Source organism: Condylostylus longicornis, unplaced genomic scaffold, assembly GCF_029603195.1.
Source record: "Condylostylus longicornis isolate FDR11 unplaced genomic scaffold, ASM2960319v2 ptg000055l, whole genome shotgun sequence".
NCBI lineage: Eukaryota > Metazoa > Arthropoda > Insecta > Diptera > Dolichopodidae > Condylostylus > Condylostylus longicornis.
The window spans coordinates 14,413,092-14,429,438 of record NW_026578024.1 but is presented as its reverse complement, the minus strand read 5'-3'; the positions used below and the strand labels follow the sequence as shown (position 1 = coordinate 14,429,438).

The window sequence follows — 16,347 nt, the reverse complement described above, 5'->3', positions numbered from 1 at the left end:
AAAAAAATGTATTACATACTTATTTGTACAATAGATGACGTCTCAATGATACTAACTGATTGAATTTGTTTCAACCCGTTATTACATATTGACATACCCGTACCTATTTGCCTGCTAGAGGCAAAAGTACATAAAGTAATAGATACTCCGCTATTCTTTTTATTTAAAGAACTTTTAACCTATAAGAATTTAATGTCAGGGAAAGACAAGTTAGATGGCAGTAACAAAAGAACGAATCAGAAATCAAGAAGTTAAATAAAATTTTCTATTCTTGCAGTATTCGCACCAATGGTCTCACTGTTACTAGTGGGCGTCCTAGCTATCTTATGTGCATGAACATATTTCATTTTTACAAAATCTTTAATAGAAAAACAAACTTTTCGAGTTAAAAAAAATAAAAAGCATTTATGTATGTGTGTATTTAAGTATATAACTTCTTATTAATTTACATTCGAAGTTAAATATTTCTTAACCAATTTAATGATTCATCATTATCGTCAAATTCAATTTTAATTTTTTTGTGCACATCTTCGTTCTTTTCAAAATTAGATTCATTTACTTCACTTTTTTGTTTTTTTTTCTTAGCACTAGGCGTAATTTTCATATCCGATTTATCATAAACTCTCGATTTTTCAGCCTCTTTCAGACGATCTTTAATGTGTTTTGCTAAATTGATCTTTTCTTTATAGCACACTCCATGCAATGGATGCCTTTCTTTAATATCTTGAGGAAAAGGAACCCGAAATTTTTGTTTGCGTCCACCAATATCTTCTTCACTTTTTTTTATTTCTATTCGCTTTCTTAGCACCATTTTTCCTTGGATATTAATACATTTCAACTTTAAATTGCTCTGCTGATCTGGAATTACAAATGTTGATTTGATTGGTGAACAATTTTCTGTAATTAATTCCGATGAATTTAAAATTGTTTTTCCAGGAACTTTTATTCTAGTATTTTTCAAAGTCGTTATATCAAAATCTTTCGGACATTGAAAAAAATATACTTCATCATCCTCTGATATGTCAAACGAATTATTTATAATTGAAATCTCTAACTTTTCATAATCATTACTGTTTTTTCTCAAAAATTCTTCTATATCTTCCATTTTCATATATTGTCTTTGATTTTGTTTGATTGTTTACTAAAAATCGTGCCAAAAACAAAATTAATAAAAATACAATAACAAAATCAAACCATGTGTTCAACAAATCATTTAGTAGGGTTGTGTTGTGATACTTTAAATTACAACTCATAAGTTATTTTTGTTATGCGATACAACTTTATAAAATAATCTGGATTCAATGCTTTTATCATTATTACTGCTTACATTTTTCACTAAGCAATTAATGAATTAAAAAAATACTGTTTTAAACTTTAAACTTTCTTTTGTGGAAATATGTGATACCATGAGTGTAATACAGTCTTCAAACTTAATTCAAAAATTTATGTTTAAGCTGAATTCAGCGAATCCTGTCTGGGTTGAAGAAGATTTAAAAACTGGTTTGATTTTAATACTAATTTTATTAATTCATAATTTTTTCAAACAATTCATTTATTTTTCAATTCGCGATTTTTAGACGACTGTTATTGCAAAAATAGTGTGTTTAATTTAGCATGCAATTGCAAAATATATATTTTGATGTAAGGGGAATGATAAAATTAGCAAAATTTCATAATTTAAATTGGTTTTTACAAGGTGATTTGCGGTTGAATTAAAGATCAAATTCTTTTCTATAACTTATTTTCTCCAGCAGAAACAAAAGACTTTTTTATATCACAAATTATATTAGTGAAAAAAAAAATATTTTTTTTAAATGAAAAATTTTAATACATAATAATATAAAAAAATTCTCCGTGGCTTACATTATCGTGTTTATCACGATTGGGTTATATTTTTTTATAAAAGTAAGCAATCAACTCAACATGTTGGGTAATTCTGTCGTCTAAAAGGTGTACAAGAAAGGGTATCCTGACATATTATATCAGAATAATTTTTTTTTCAACATATTACAAATTAAATATAATTTGAAATCGGTCAAATTTTACTTTAATTCATAGATAACTAATAAATAAAAATATTAATTAAATTAAATAATTTTAAGGTGCTTAAGTCACTTAAACGCTGGTAACGTTTCTTATAGTTTGAGTCTTTGAGTGTAAATTACATGTGAACAAATGAGTGAATAAACTTTACCATTATACATATGTATATTATAATGTTTCATATTCTAGAAGTTGATGCTAATGTGTTGCTGCTAAATCAATTCCTTTGAAAAAAAAACACCTAAACAAATTGGATTAGAATTAAAATTTAAATACATATTTTTAATATGAATTACAGAACGTGATTAAGCAACAGAAAGCAAAGAAGAAAAGGTTTTAGCAGAATATTTTTATGTATATGGGAGCTGCATTAAAATTTTTTATAATTAAAAATTTAATGTGAAAAAGTGGTCAGCTAATACTGGAAATTTCAAGAGTTATCAAAAAATTATGTATGGTTTCCGAATTTCAATACTCTTGATAATATATTTAATTATACAAAAATGTGCTTCATCAAAAGTATTAGAACTGAGTGATAAATTTCTTGAAATTAAAAATGAAGGACAACAATGGTTGGTCATGTTTTATGCCCCATGGTGCGCTCACTGTAAAAGAGCTGAACCAGTTTTTAACCAAGTTGGACAAGCAGTTCATACATCAAATATTCGTGTTGGACGGTTAGATTGTACTAGATTTCCCTCAGTAGATAGATGTAGACAACTTCCAACGATACTATTTATCAAAGGAAATCAAGAATTCATCTACCAAGGTGATAGAACAAAAGAAGACTTAATAGATTTTGCTTTAAGGTTAACGGGACCACCAGTGCAATTAATTACAAGACCCGAAAGTATTGACATGTTAAAAGCTGCCCATAATTTATTTTTTCTTTACATTGGTCCTCAAGAAGGAATTCTCTGGAAAATATATCACTCCACATCGGAAGAATTTCAGCCTCATGGTTTTTTTTATGCTGTTTCAGAAAATTTGATAAATAATCATTTTAGTATTGACAAAATACCGTCAATTATTGTTTATAAAGAAGAAAATCACGATCATTATCCTCATGCTAATACAGCACATGAAATGGATCCAATTATAGTAAATGAAACGCTTTATGATTGGGTAAACTGTGAACGATTTTTAACATTCCCTAAAATTACGAGATTCAATTTTAATCATTTAATGCAGACAAAAAAATGGATTGTAATTGCTGTTGTTGAAGAAGATAAGCTTAATCAAATAACGACACATGAATTAGAATTTAGAAATTTAATTGAAAACACTATAAGAAAATACAAAAAAAGGTATCATAAACACTTTCAATTTGGATGGATAGGCGATCCAAACATTGCCCATTCAATTGTTATGGACATTATGCCGACACCCCATTTGATTGTAATAAATTCCACAACACATGAGCATCATATTTTTGAAGAGGACCCTCTTCAATCATCTCCGCATTCAATACATAGGTTCTTAGAATCAATTTATAACCAAAGTGCTCCAGTTTTAGGAGGTAATACATATAAAGTTCGACTATACCGCGCATTTTTTGAAGCTAAAAAGGCTTTAATTGATATGTGGATGGGTAATCCAGTCCTAACATTAGTTCTTTTTGGACTTCCTCTAGGATTTTTATCTCTCATTTTATATTCAATATTTTGTGGGGATTGTTTAGATGCACCAGAAGAAACCGAAGAACACGAAAAAAAAGAGTAACTTTTATAAAAATTTTAATGGAAATAAATAATTCTAGTCAATATTGTAAATTTAATTTTTAATGTTGTATGCACCTATATTATTTTTTGATTCTTTTTTATAACTTTTAAGGAATACGAATAGTTCCTGTCGAATAATTTGAGCTTTATTATTTATCTCGTAAGGAAAAAAAGACAGTTTTTTAAGGTTTCACTTATTTTTATTCAAAAAAACTTATTGGATAGGATACTTAAACTGTTAAAGTAATAAAAACATCCCGTTATCAGAAGAATCATCATCATCTTCCGATGTTATCAAGGGAACTCTATGTATATTTTCATAAATACCAATGTTAAAATCATCTTCAACACTTTTGGGTTTTGATTTCCTCGCCCGCTTTGATAAAACTACTTCATCATCTAAGGGCAATTCATTTTTCCTTGATCGATGCGAATACTTAGTTGAGGAAATCAAAAACCAATATTTGTTCAATAATGGTTTTAAACCCGGAAATTTTTTGATTTCGCTAAGAGAATCAGGTTGTTTCGAAATAATGCGCATTGTTTGAAATTGAAGTGAGACAGGTTGTGAAGTTGAATTTAGTAGCCTTATTGCACATCGAGAAGATGTTGAACAAACTATTGGATATATATTTGTGCTAGGATCCAATGGTATGTTTTTAAATGCAATACCAAGGGGCTTTCTGTTTAAATAAAATTCCAAATATCCATGGAAAAGATCCAAATAAACTCCTACCACACAACCTTGTGTTATTCGTTTTCCATAGTTTACAGCTATTCCGTTATGAGTTTTTACACCACGATACGAAAATCCCCACGATTGTTTATTACGCCCAAGCCCGCTAACAAACTTGTATCTATATTCATCAAATTTTAATTTATCAGTTCCAATTCCAAACATTTGATCAGTTCCAGATGGACTAGTAATTATTTGAATTTCCCAATAATGTATCATTTTTAGTTCCAATTTCTTCTCACCTCTGACAAATGCTGTCCCTTGACTGTAAATTGGGTGAAACGTTATATCACCTTTATTGACATAAGAATCTGGGTGAGCTGATTCTTTATGCCAAACCCATTCTTTACTCCCTTTTAAATATCCATCCTCAACACATTTGCATTTGCATAATTCATGTATATTCTTACTATTAAGCACATCAATGTTTCGCGGAAAATCACAATCGCAGAATGGTAGAGTCAAAAAGTTGGGGAAAATGTTGGCCGCGTGGAGGTCATCTATTTGCATTTTTATATTCCTATTTTAAGTTTATTGTTTTATCATATTTCTATATAGGCTTGGAATTTCTCAAGCAAAAATTCTTAACACATTTTGAGAAGCTGAAAAATGCCAAACACATTCAGTAGTCCTAACTTTTGGATATTGTTTATAAAAATATTAGTTAAAATTTTGCTTGTTTATACAAATAAATTTGTTTTTGTTTTGATTCTTTTGACTTTATTATTTGTGTCACTTACCAGATGATGCCAATTTAAAGCATTTTACAAAAATACAAACCGCAAAATACAAATGTACTGAAATTGTCAGCAGCAAATTAATTGGATTTTATTTTGTTCATATTTTGTGACATTTTTGTATAAAAGCAATTCCAAAATAATGTTGAATTGTTTGCGATATGATTTTCATGTTTTGTATTATAATTCCATATTTATAACTTTTAAAAGGAAAAGAAGGTAGAAATAAACAATAAAAGATCATTCAAAATTTTAAATGAAATTTAACATTTAAACGCTTAAAATTAAAAAAAATTAGTTTAATGCATACTTACTAAAAGAAATCATTTGCTGAATAAAAGCTTAATAAATGATAAGTTTATCTTATTAATAAAATTCAAAAATTTTTAAATAACTTTGATTTTATTCAAAAATGACATAATTTAAAAATCTTTTTTACTTGTCTGTAAACCTAACTTAATAAAAAGTCGTAATTTACGACATTTAAAATTGAAAAATTGAGTACGTATACAACTGTCAAATGTGAAATAATACTGTTTTTCTAAATACAGAAAAATAATTTTAATTTTATTTTTGAAAATTTTTTTGTTTTTTACTATTTGCTTTATAAGTGAGTAAATTTTTTATAGTTTGAAATTTTTAATTATTGATATAAAATAAGATTTCAATATTGATAATTAAATATTGTGTTTTTTAGCAATTAATTTTATAAAAACACCTTATTTTAGCTAGATTGACGAGCCATGGACTCGCCATTACCTACAGAAGATATAAGCCTTTATAATAGTGCTCTAGAAAACTTTACATTATCTTCTATTGATACTGAAGGTGATATAATAATATAAATTTTATTTTAATAATTTTCTTTGAAAAAATATGTAATTGTAGAATATACGAATAATAATACCACCAATGGTTTAACCACCGATTTTGCTGACTTAACTTTGAATGGAAATGATGATGATAATACTATGGATTTGAATACAAGCTCAACAACAAATTCATTGCAATTATCTGATAGTTCTGACTGTTTAGAGGTGGATCCAAAGTCGCAATTAGCTAATAAGACAATATTTAAAACTGATAATCCGAATTTGTCAATTATTGAAATAAGTGATACATCTACAAAAGAGGAAGAGAATTCTGTATATCTTATTGAATCTGATGGTGATGATGAACATATAAAAAAGGTTAATGCTTTACTACATTCCAGTAAACAGAAATTGAATATATCTAGTGAAAATTCTAATTCAAGTAAAAAAAGTGAAATAAAAGCTACAAATAGTAGTAATGTTGGTCCAAAGTTAGTAAAACAAAAAAATATCGAAGAAATAACGAGAAATCCTGCATCACAAAGGCAAATTAAAATATATGAAACAATTGAGGAATTCGAAAAAAATTTGCCTCAAACGGTAACAGTTTTGACTACACAATGTGGAAGTAAAGTATATTTGGTTGGAACGGCACATTTTAGTGAAGAATCACAAGACGATGTTTCATTTGTAAAGACCTATTTGATTCCTTGTGCTGTGCTAATTTTTATTTTATTATAGGTAATTCGAAATGTCCGGCCTGATATTGTTATGGTTGAATTGTGTCCCTCTCGAATCCACATTTTAAAGCACGATGAGAAGACACTTTTAGAAGAAGCAAAAAATTTTAATATGGCAACGGTAATAAATTAAATCTGTCATATTTTCTATTAAATAAATAAATTTAATAAATTTTAGATACGCAGTATTATTAACACGAATGGTGTCGTAAATGGCATATTTTTCATATTATTGCTTCATATGAGTGCACAATTGGCCAAGGAACTGGGAATGGCACCCGGAGGTGAGTTTAGGCGCGCTTTTGACGAAGTAGTGAAAATTCCTGGATGTATGTTACATTTAGGTGACCGTCCAATTAACATAACACTTCAAAGAGCCCTGCGAGCACTTTCTTTATGGCAAACAATAAAATTAGTTTGGCGTTTAACATCTACTGAAAATATAAGTATTGAAGAGGTTGAAGAATGTAAGCAACGTGATTTGCTTGAAAAACTCATGCAAGAAATGGCTGGCGAATTCCCGGCGTTTAGCGATGTGTTTGTTAAAGAACGTGATTTGTATTTATGTCATTCCCTACAAGTAGCCGCTTCACCCCAACTTACTAATGGTGTACCAAGGCCAGTCAAAGTTGTTGGAGTTGTTGGCATTGGACACGCGGCTGGTATTGCACGAAACTGGGAACAGGTTGATCCTAACGCAATACCAGATATATTAAAGATTCCTCCAGCTAAATTAAGTACAAGAATTTTTAAATATACCATTAAATATGGTTTTATATGTTGTTTTGCTTATGGAATATATAAATTTGCTCGTCCGAAATTGGTTAAATATTTCTAATGTAAGGCCGCTTTCCAAAACTAAGGCGGGCATATTCCACATCACATATTATTGAAAATGTAAATATGTAACAATAAATTATTTACTGTAATACTTATATTACTTATACATTATACTGTAAAAATTTCATGTTGAGAAGACGATTGTTTAACTTTTGAGACAACTATTTAAAAATAAATCTATTTTGTTTAAATCAATGATCTAAACAAAGTAGAATGAACAAATTTCGTTTAAATTAAACTTAGATTTGTAAATTAAACATTGTGAAAATGTCGTAAATAAAAAAAACCACATGTTATTTGAATATTGAATAACTTATTTTTGGAAAAAACGTTTTAATAACTGCTCATTTTGATATTATCACAAACTTTTAGCACATCGAAATCCCAGATTTCCAGCAGAGCTGTCTTCTGTGTTCTGAGATCTGGCACCACATCGATACCTATAGCAATAAGATTTATGACACAAATAAGATCCACCTTTTTTAACTCTGCTTTGAGGGTCTGATTTATCACCAGAATTCCAATTATCTTGTGTCCATTCCCAAACATTACCTATTATGTTGTGTAAATCATAAATATTTTGGGAGAATTCCTTAGTAGGACATAAACCAACAAAACCATCTTCCCCGATATTTTCTTCTGGAAATTTTCCTTGCCAAATATTCATTCTAAAAGGAAACATGAAAAAGTCTAAAATACATTCCTGCATATATTTTATACTTATGCTGATTATTGGGCATGAGCTTATTTCCCCATGGAAACAGTCTATTTTCTTTTCCACCTCTACAAGCTACTTCCCATTCTGCTTCGGTTGGCAATCTTTTCCCTAACCAATTACCTAATAAAAATAAAGTTACGCTGTTAAACTACATTAATTCTACATCTGTTATTACAATAAGCGTTTGCATCATTCCATGAAACATGGACTACTGGATATTCTTCAGATCCTGCAATTAATATATGTATTTTAATGAAAATATTTTATATTTTATGCAAGAACCTACACACTAAAAAACTTATTAAGTACACATACCGTTCAAATTTGATTCTGGCCCAAAGGGATGTTTCCAGCTCGTTCCATTTATTTTATACCACCATAAAGCATTAGCAACTCTAAAGTCTTTGTACAGCTTTTTCACATTTTCAGATAAGTGTTCTTGAAATATGAAGCTATCGCCGAATTTTTCAGCCTCAGTTGTATATGAAGTTTTATCAACAAATTTTTGAAACTTTAAAAAACTTATGATAGCGTTGCTTTTTATTTCTAGCTTACCATACTGTTAGATACTTCGTACTTATCTAAATAAAAGTCACTTAATTTAACAGTCTTTTGCGGGTACTCATTATCTTCCACAAATATTGCATCTTCCTTTTTACACCCTATTGTATACACGCCTCCTAAAAGTGAAATGATATTATTTTGTTTTATCCTAATAAAATATTTGAAAAGTTACTTACCCGGAATAAGTGACATGCCCTCATAAACAGGTTCCTCAACTTCGTTCGTGCTAATTTTACTTTCGATTTTTCTCGCATTTCCATAAATTTTTGGATCTCTTTGCAAATTATTGCAACCACAATCTAGATGCACTGTTATAGGTAAGCTAAATAAAAATATTAAATAAAGGATGTTCATTTTTGATTAATACGTAAAGAAGCCGATCGGAAATTTCAAAACATAAAACAAACAAAATACTTATATGTGTGTATATATATACAAAATGTAATTCAAAATTCCAAATAATGAGCTATGAAAGTGTGTAATATGTGTATTTATGGTTAGGTTTGGGTTATACATATGTATGTACATATTTTATAATTTGATTTGACATTATTGCCACCAATCAAATTTTCATTGTCAATTCACTGGCCGCAGAAAAACTATTTTCTGCTTACTCTTAACTGTAATTCACCTAGAATCTAGATGGTATTTTAGGGTCATTTTTACCCAAAATTAAAATGTCTATTTTTCCAAAAACTTTTTTAAATTTAGCTTTTATTATATGCATATAGTAGTTTAAACAAGAAATATGCTTTTCTTTTTCCTTGTTTTTAATTAAAAAATATTACATTTATAAAGAACTACATTTTCTAAAGAACTAATATAATAAAATACGAAAAAAGAATTTAACAAATTCATAAAATTAAAATTTTATGACCAACATTTTTGACAAACAATAATTCCATGAAACCTTTTCACTAAATTCCGAAAATTTACGTCACCTATCAATTCTTCTTCTTACAGAAAGTATCATTTTGTTATCATCTAATTCATTTCCTTAAAAATTTGTTAATTCCCCTAATTTGTATAGCTACATTACTTATGTATTTATAGGTACACTTATGTAAACTTTCTTAAACACTCAGTGACTGAAAAAGTGATGAACAGTAGAGAACGTAATACTTATCTACTATTTAAAAAAATCTAACCTACCAAGTTTTAAAAAAATGGTCTCACCTTTATATTCTATAGCTTAATTTTGGCCGCCTCAATGACGACAATTTAGGCATTTATTTAAAATATTTTAATTTAATAAATTTTATAACTCAATCAAAATATTTTTAATTGAACATTTTATATTTTATATCATTTCTCTGAAAACAAAAACTTTGTTACAAAATTATAAGTTTCGATAAAATACATAAATAATGATAAAAACTTAATTTCATTCTTAAACATTTAAAAATACAAAAACATTTTATTTATAATAAAATTTAGAACGCTCTTTTCGCTGCAATAATTGTTTTGATGTTTCCCTGCAATTATTTGTTGAGGATAATGCCTGTTGTTTAAATTGTATAACTTTTTCATTTATAATCCCATACCCAAATGGGGTAGTTTTAATTTTTTTAGTTTTAATAGGAACGGCATAAAATTCTGTGAAAACCGTCTCATTTTGGTTTTTTATTGGATTATAGGTTTCTTCAATAAATTCACCGGAACTGGACCATACAGTTTTTGGTAAAACATTAACTGGCTCATCAATAATTTTACGCTTCGACTTTTTATTCAATTTTAATTCAGGAATTTCTTTTTGACCCGCAGAAAGAATATTACGGACTTTAAATCCTAAAGGTGTAATAGGGCTTTCAATGAATCCACTTTTTTGTTTTGAAGCGGTAGGTGTTACAGGTTCTTCATAAACTGTACCCGTAGGCAATTCTATCTTAGAAATTTTTCTTTTTCTGGGAGTTATCGGTTCTTCCACGAATATTCCAGATGGTGTGGGAATCAACTTAGATTTTTGAGAACTGTTTACTTTATATTTTTTAATATTAATTTTATTATTTTCATCTTCTTGGTCCGTTTCATACTTTCTTTTTAATTCATTTTTCATTCTTTTTTGTGCTAATAAATGAAAGTAGCATCAGTTATTTAAAATGAATATTTTTAATCAAAACTTACTCTTTACTGCTGTTACGATTTCTTTCTTTGAAATGGCATCTATAACCTCCATAGGAAGCATTTTTTCCTTTTTAATATTCTCGTTAGAAACACGAGCTTTATTCAAAAGAACAGCTGCGTGCTGTATTCCTTTGGAAATAGCTAAATTATTGAATATATTTCTTTTATTTAGCATCTTCTTAAGACTAACTGAAATTTACCTTTTTTATTTTCAATTTTGATTTTATCGCCATCTGTTAATATACCTTTTTCGTTCTCTTTTGTTTCCTCTAATTTTCTGTTTGTTTTTGCTTTACTTTTCAATTCATTCTAAAAGCATACAAAAAAATAATACATTCTAGAAATAAAAACAAGAATAAAAAATTATTAACCTTCTTTTTTTTTTTACTTTGTAATTTTGCCTCATAAGCGGCATGTAAAATATCGTTGCATCGTTTAAGAATATGAGATATATTTGCGCTTTTTGAATTGTCCATTTCCTCAGTTTTTTTAATATTATTTTCTTCGAGAAAAGAAGCCTGTTTACTTTCTTTTTGGTCATCATTTCTTTCTGTATTAGATAATTTTTTCGTTAACTTCTGTTCAATTTTATTGTCAGATTCAGAATTTCTGCAAATGTTTGAAACCGATAAAGTCTCATTTGTAATTTTCAGCTCCTCCATATATGAAGAATGCAAATCAATATCTTCATCGGGGCTTTCTTTTGCGTTGTTTAAATTAGATTTTTCAGAATTAGTGTTATTTTCGGTTGCTTCTCTTACATTTAAATCATGTGATTTAAAATTTAAATTTAAAGAACTATTTTTGATCTCATTTACTTCCTTCTGTTCTTTGAAATTGGTTGTTAAAATCGAATCCCTGCTACTTTCCTTTTCGCTATGAAATTCAGTTTCAGAGCTAACTTCTTTTTTCTTATCAATTTCATTTTCCATACTAATATCAATTTTTTTAAGGGTAGAAGTATTTTTCGATTTGTTTAACTTATTATCCTTATCACAAAAATTTATATTTTCTTCTTCACTTTCACTTGAAGATTGATCTGCAAATTTAGTAACATCTAATGTCAATCCTGTCAATCCCTCATTATTATTCAAAGATTCATTAAACTTATTTAGTTTGGAATCATTTGTTGTTTTTGGGGACTTTGAAGGAGTTTTGCGATCTATGTTTTGAAAAAAATTACAAATTAATATGTAAATAATTATGTAAATAGGTGATAAAAAAAAATTCAATTTTCTAATGGTTTTCAATATTTATGGCTCAAAACTAATAAATGGAAACAGTTAAAATAATTTTTTTCAAGTTTTAAGTTCTATATCCGAATTCAGTAAAAGAATAAAACTTTTTTGTGCATTAAGTTTGCGAAACAAAAATAACTTTTAGGCTCAATCAAGTTAATATTAAAATAATAAATTATGAAATACCTTTTGCGTTCAAATTTTCTTTAAAACTTTCTTCTGTAATGTTAACATTGCTAGATTTTCGAGAATTTTTTCCAAGTTCAACTTCTTTTACCTCTTCCCCTGTTTTAATATTATTCTCATCAAAACAATCTTTATTTTCTGAATTTTTACTACTACTGTCATTCCACTTTCCAGAAGTTTTATCTTTTTTCGCACTATTTGTACGATTTTGAATGTCGTTATTCGATTTATTTAAAGATTTTTCAATATGAGGTAAGATTTCCTCACTCTCAGAACTTTCATTACTTTTTCCAAAATTTTTGAATTTATTTTTTCTGTATAACTTGCCTTTGGAAGGTGAATTTAATAAATATTCTTCTGGATCTGTGGATAATAATTCATTATTTTCTTCATTATCAATAAAAGAATCGTCCTCCTCAGCCGAATCTTCACTACTTGATTGTGTTGTATCTTCACTTCCTAAACTTATACCCCTCTCTTGAATTTCATTTTCTTCTAAATATTGACGTTCTTCATCACTTAAAGAACCTTCATTACTACTTTCAACAGCTTCATCATCTATGAAAACATTTTTGTCATCCTTTTCTGTATCTAAATACATATTTACATATTATAATTTAAAATTTGTTTGTTTTATATTTTAATTACCTTTGGAATTTTCATTTTCATCATCAAATTCAGTGCTCTTTTGTTTCCATGATTTTTTTCCAATTTTTGAATTATTAGGAACAATTAGTTTTTCTTCTAGGCTAATACAGAATTTATCAATTTTGTCTTTTGAAGTACCTTTTACAGACTGTGACCATGATTTAGAAAGTTTGTTGGTTTCCTGTATATTCTCAATTTTATATTCTGATAAAAGGTTAGTTTTCTTTTTTGAGTTAACACTAATTAAGGTATTTAAAGGTGTACTACTTGCAATTGAACTTTTTTTCACGTTGTTTGGGCTTTCTGGTATTGTTTTTGAGGTGTTCATATTATCAAACAAGCTTTGTAATTTCTCATGGTTGCTGGTTATCTTATAATTTTCAAGAGTATTTAATTTTGTAGGGCTATCATTATTTTCAGAGTTTGTACTTCTATCTAGAACTATATTTTTATTTCTGCATGCTATTGGTGTCTTGCGAAATTTACTATTATCTCTTTCAGAATTTGAGCCACTATCATTAAATGTGACACTTTTCATTTTAATATCTGTTTCATTTTTATCTTTTACCTGATTCTGTTCACTTACAAGTATCTTTTCGTTGTGTTGATTAGAGTTTACAGATTTATCTCCAAATTCGGGAGATGAAAGTTTAAATGCAAAACTTTTGCTTATATTATTTTCCGTAATATCTGTAGTACTACTTGTATTCTTATCTAAACGGTTTGTAAGAGTTATATCTTTTAGAGTTGAACTTTTGTTGAAGTTATTAGTCTGCTCCCCGTTTTCTTCATTCTCTTTAGAATAATCTAAAATTTAATAAATATTTAACTTATTTGTGATGTAATGAATTCCTTTACCATTGTTTTCGACATTAAAATTGCTTTCAGTTGAAAATTTATCATGCTTCTTTTGACCGAGCTGTGACGATGGAACTACTTCTTCGCTCTCATAAGATAAGTCTGCAGTTCCTTTGCTTGAAAACGAATTTTCTTTATTTAACGAAACCTTTTTACTCGCAGTATTCGATGCAAAATCTCTACTTTTTGTTCCAGGGCTTTCACAAATTGACATGTTTTGCTGCAATTTTATTGAAGAGTTTGAATTTGATATAGAAGTCTCAACATCAACAGATTCTTTGTTTTCGAAAGTTGTTTTATTCATTAAATCATCATTTTCTTCATTTTTCTCACCAGTTTTTGTTTCATTTGAAGTTGTTTCCAGTTCTTTTGTATTATTCATTTCATTGGTTATAAAGTCTTTATTGTAATTAACATTATTTTCTTCTGATATTTTAGGTGATGACATATTTTTTTCAGACATAGAAAGCTCCTCTTCACTCGTTTTAGATAAAGTTTCATCCTGATCGTAGTTATTTGTAGATTTGCTTTTTAGATTCTTTAATTTTTCTACTTTAATAAGAACCTTTTTTAATTTTTGTTTCGTTTCATTATCTTTGCCATTATCTATAGCGAGCTGCTCATTTTCTTCGGCTATATCTGGTATTAAACTTCTTTGAAGGTTTTTTTTTGCTGAACTAATATTTTCATTTTGCTCATCGGTGTAAGATGTACTATTTCTGCGAGTTCTTCTAAGAGGAGTTCCCGTTAAAGCTGGTGATGAGTTTACATCAATTGATCTGCGACGTCCAGAGCGTGTAACGGATGTTTTCTCCGTAACGGGAGTTTCGGATTTAATTTCTTCACTCAGTAAATTCTTACGAGTTGGAGTTTTAAGGATATCTAGAAAAGTTAAACAGTTAGTTAAATAAGCTATATGTACATACATTCATATGTATGTATTTGATGTTGTAAAAACACCTTCTTTTAAAAATTGAATTTCTGATGTTTGGGAAGAGCCACTATTTATATCCACATCAATTGAATTAAGGCGGCGTCTCAAAGATCTAGTTACTGGATTTAAAAAAAAATTACCGATTTTTTGTTATTGCTGTCGTAATTAATTTAAAACATATTATAACAATTAACAAACCTCTTGCACTTGATTCCATCACAAATAACTATTAAACATAAATTTTTTGAATTTCTAACAAATACGTTACAACACGTGTGATCTCACAAGCGCAATAAAAAGTAATCAAATACAAATTGACATTTTAATCTCTTTAAGCTTCAAATATATAGCGACAAGCCTCAGCCAGCATTACCATATCGATTCCACAGAAAATCTGGAAAAAATAGAAACTGATAAAAGATCAGCTATTATATATAATTTAAGCATATTTTTATCAATATTATAAAAGCATGTTTAAGCTTATGTTTGTCAAAAGCTATTCTTATTCGAGTTTAAATTAAAAAAAAGAGCTTGAATCTAATTATTTTTAAAAGTATAATTTTTACTGATTTGTATTTTCTTTCTGTTGATACTGTAAGTAAAAAAAAATTAATTATTTTGTTCGTTAACTATTTTTAAATTTCGTTAATTACTTGATTTTTTTAACCAGTTCTTCATTTCACTGTTGGCACAAAATTGAATTTAAAATGAAACTTGTATATCCGATCAACCTTACTATTAAAATATCAAAATCATTATTCAATTATTCAAGAAGGCAGTCGCTGTCTGTCGGAATTCACAATGTAATTATTATACAGCTTCAGCGTCATCTAGGTGTCAATTCTTTTAATATAAATTTCAAGTCTAATATCAAAACAGGACACTTTATGTGGTTCGTCAGATTTTTGCCAAGTAAAAAATCTGGCAAAGTTAAAAAAATTTGGTATTTTGGGTAAGACCTTTAAAAAATCTGGAAAACCAGATAAATCTGGTAATATGGAAACATTGGCCATAGCACATTGACTCCATAGTGCTGCCACTTTCGTTCATTAGAGCTCATTTGGAAATTTAATTAAAATGGCTCTTTCTTTTTTAATTTACTTGCTCTATATAGACCCCCAGGGGTCCATGAAGACCTGTTACGGGTCTTAGAAAAATTCAAAAACACGACAAGGGGTCTACGAGGGGGAAAAATTATAATAAAAATCTGAATTAGACTAATTATGTTCAGATCTGAGCAATGGTGCAATGGTTATGGCACCGTTCCTCAAACTGAAGTCTATATGCTGAACTGAAATGTTTCTATATGCTAAAATTAAAAATTTAATAATAATTCTGGTGCAAAAAAAAATCGTTCAGGAGACAAGGTTATTATTTTTTACTAAGTTAGAGTTTAAAACAGAGGAAGGGCGATTTTCCGCGGCGATATGTACATTTCATAGAATACA

At 28.3% G+C, this 16,347-nt stretch overlaps 6 protein-coding genes across 11 annotated transcripts; 2 read left to right on the top strand and 4 right to left on the bottom strand.

Annotated features, from left to right (window-relative positions):
• Positions 1 to 237: 237 nt before the first annotated feature.
• LOC129612059 (uncharacterized) lies at positions 238 to 1,149 on the bottom strand. Its single transcript, XM_055525509.1, has one exon. It carries the CDS (start codon positions 1,109 to 1,111, stop codon positions 458 to 460), a length of 654 nt encoding a protein of 217 aa, XP_055381484.1. The 5' UTR covers positions 1,112 to 1,149; the 3' UTR covers positions 238 to 457.
• A 1,099-nt stretch (positions 1,150 to 2,248) lies between these two features.
• Positions 2,249 to 3,815, top strand: LOC129611869 (protein disulfide-isomerase TMX3). Its single transcript, XM_055525273.1, has one exon. The coding sequence runs from the start codon at positions 2,494 to 2,496 to the stop codon at positions 3,763 to 3,765; it is 1,272 nt and encodes a 423-aa protein (XP_055381248.1). The 5' UTR covers positions 2,249 to 2,493; the 3' UTR covers positions 3,766 to 3,815.
• Positions 3,816 to 3,957: 142 nt separating this feature from the next.
• Positions 3,958 to 5,197, bottom strand: LOC129612043 (SPRY domain-containing SOCS box protein 3-like). The gene has a single exon (XM_055525485.1). It carries the CDS (start codon positions 5,008 to 5,010, stop codon positions 4,003 to 4,005), a length of 1,008 nt encoding a protein of 335 aa, XP_055381460.1. The 5' UTR covers positions 5,011 to 5,197; the 3' UTR covers positions 3,958 to 4,002.
• Positions 5,198 to 5,745: 548 nt separating this feature from the next.
• On the top strand, positions 5,746 to 7,931 carry LOC129611748 (traB domain-containing protein). Its single transcript, XM_055525043.1, has 5 exons — positions 5,746 to 5,847; positions 5,966 to 6,065; positions 6,126 to 6,739; positions 6,791 to 6,910; positions 6,968 to 7,931. Exons 2-5 carry the CDS (start codon positions 5,981 to 5,983, stop codon positions 7,625 to 7,627), a joined length of 1,479 nt encoding a protein of 492 aa, XP_055381018.1. The 5' UTR covers positions 5,746 to 5,847; positions 5,966 to 5,980; the 3' UTR covers positions 7,628 to 7,931.
• On the bottom strand, positions 7,929 to 9,668 carry LOC129611749 (formylglycine-generating enzyme). 3 transcript variants are annotated; one of them, XM_055525046.1, is made up of 7 exons: positions 9,543 to 9,668; positions 9,088 to 9,233; positions 8,903 to 9,027; positions 8,663 to 8,858; positions 8,523 to 8,576; positions 8,350 to 8,467; positions 7,929 to 8,297 (listed from the first exon to the last, which is right to left on the bottom strand). In XM_055525046.1, exons 1-7 carry the CDS (start codon positions 9,569 to 9,571, stop codon positions 7,988 to 7,990), a joined length of 978 nt encoding a protein of 325 aa, XP_055381021.1. In that variant the 5' UTR covers positions 9,572 to 9,668; the 3' UTR covers positions 7,929 to 7,987. The 3 variants fall into 3 exon arrangements, with proteins under 3 accessions (XP_055381021.1, XP_055381022.1, XP_055381020.1); XM_055525047.1 differs by lacking the exon at positions 9,543 to 9,668 and adding an exon at positions 9,326 to 9,358; XM_055525045.1 differs by lacking the exon at positions 9,543 to 9,668 and having other exon boundaries at positions 9,088 to 9,317.
• Positions 9,669 to 10,171: 503 nt separating this feature from the next.
• LOC129611718 (protein PF3D7_1417600-like) lies at positions 10,172 to 15,225 on the bottom strand. 4 transcript variants are annotated; one of them, XM_055525007.1, is made up of 9 exons: positions 15,098 to 15,225; positions 14,926 to 15,018; positions 13,966 to 14,847; positions 13,108 to 13,902; positions 12,460 to 13,050; positions 11,407 to 12,197; positions 11,281 to 11,344; positions 11,036 to 11,224; positions 10,172 to 10,978 (listed from the first exon to the last, which is right to left on the bottom strand). In XM_055525007.1, the coding sequence occupies exons 1-9, from the start codon at positions 15,114 to 15,116 to the stop codon at positions 10,329 to 10,331; spliced, it is 4,074 nt and encodes a 1,357-aa protein (XP_055380982.1). In that variant the 5' UTR covers positions 15,117 to 15,225; the 3' UTR covers positions 10,172 to 10,328. The 4 variants fall into 4 exon arrangements, with proteins under 4 accessions (XP_055380982.1, XP_055380981.1, XP_055380983.1 ...); XM_055525006.1 differs by having other exon boundaries at positions 10,173 to 10,978; positions 11,036 to 11,176; positions 11,236 to 11,344; positions 13,108 to 13,914; XM_055525008.1 differs by having other exon boundaries at positions 10,173 to 10,978; positions 11,036 to 11,164; positions 11,236 to 11,344; positions 13,108 to 13,914.
• Between the last annotated feature and the right edge of the window lie 1,122 nt (positions 15,226 to 16,347).

Bases quoted from the DNA above. Each gene is read 5' to 3' on its own strand.
- LOC129611718 (XM_055525005.1), bottom strand. The intron at 13,051-13,107 runs GTAATTAAAATA...ATATGTATTTAG, and splicing joins TGAAAATGAAAATTCCAAAG to ATACAGAAAAGGATGACAAA. The intron at 11,345-11,406 runs GTTAATAATTTT...GTATGCTTTTAG, and splicing joins AAAGTAAAAAAAAAAAGAAG to AATGAATTGAAAAGTAAAGC.
- LOC129611748 (XM_055525043.1), top strand. From the start codon at position 5,981: ATGGACTCGCCATTACCTACAGAAGATATAAGCCTTTATAATAGTGCT. The intron at 6,066-6,125 runs GTGATATAATAA...ATGTAATTGTAG, and splicing joins ATCTTCTATTGATACTGAAG to AATATACGAATAATAATACC. The intron at 6,740-6,790 runs GTAAAGACCTAT...ATTTTATTATAG, and splicing joins CACAAGACGATGTTTCATTT to GTAATTCGAAATGTCCGGCC.
- LOC129612043 (XM_055525485.1), bottom strand. From the start codon at position 5,010: ATGCAAATAGATGACCTCCACGCGGCCAACATTTTCCCCAACTTTTTG.
- LOC129612059 (XM_055525509.1), bottom strand. From the start codon at position 1,111: ATGAAAATGGAAGATATAGAAGAATTTTTGAGAAAAAACAGTAATGAT.
- LOC129611749 (XM_055525045.1), bottom strand. From the start codon at position 9,265: ATGAACATCCTTTATTTAATATTTTTATTTAGCTTACCTATAACAGTG. The intron at 8,468-8,522 runs GTAATAACAGAT...TATTTTTATTAG, and splicing joins GAATGATGCAAACGCTTATT to GTAATTGGTTAGGGAAAAGA. The intron at 8,298-8,349 runs GTATAAAATATA...GTTTCCTTTTAG, and splicing joins ATGCCCAATAATCAGCATAA to AATGAATATTTGGCAAGGAA.
- LOC129611869 (XM_055525273.1), top strand. From the start codon at position 2,494: ATGTATGGTTTCCGAATTTCAATACTCTTGATAATATATTTAATTATA.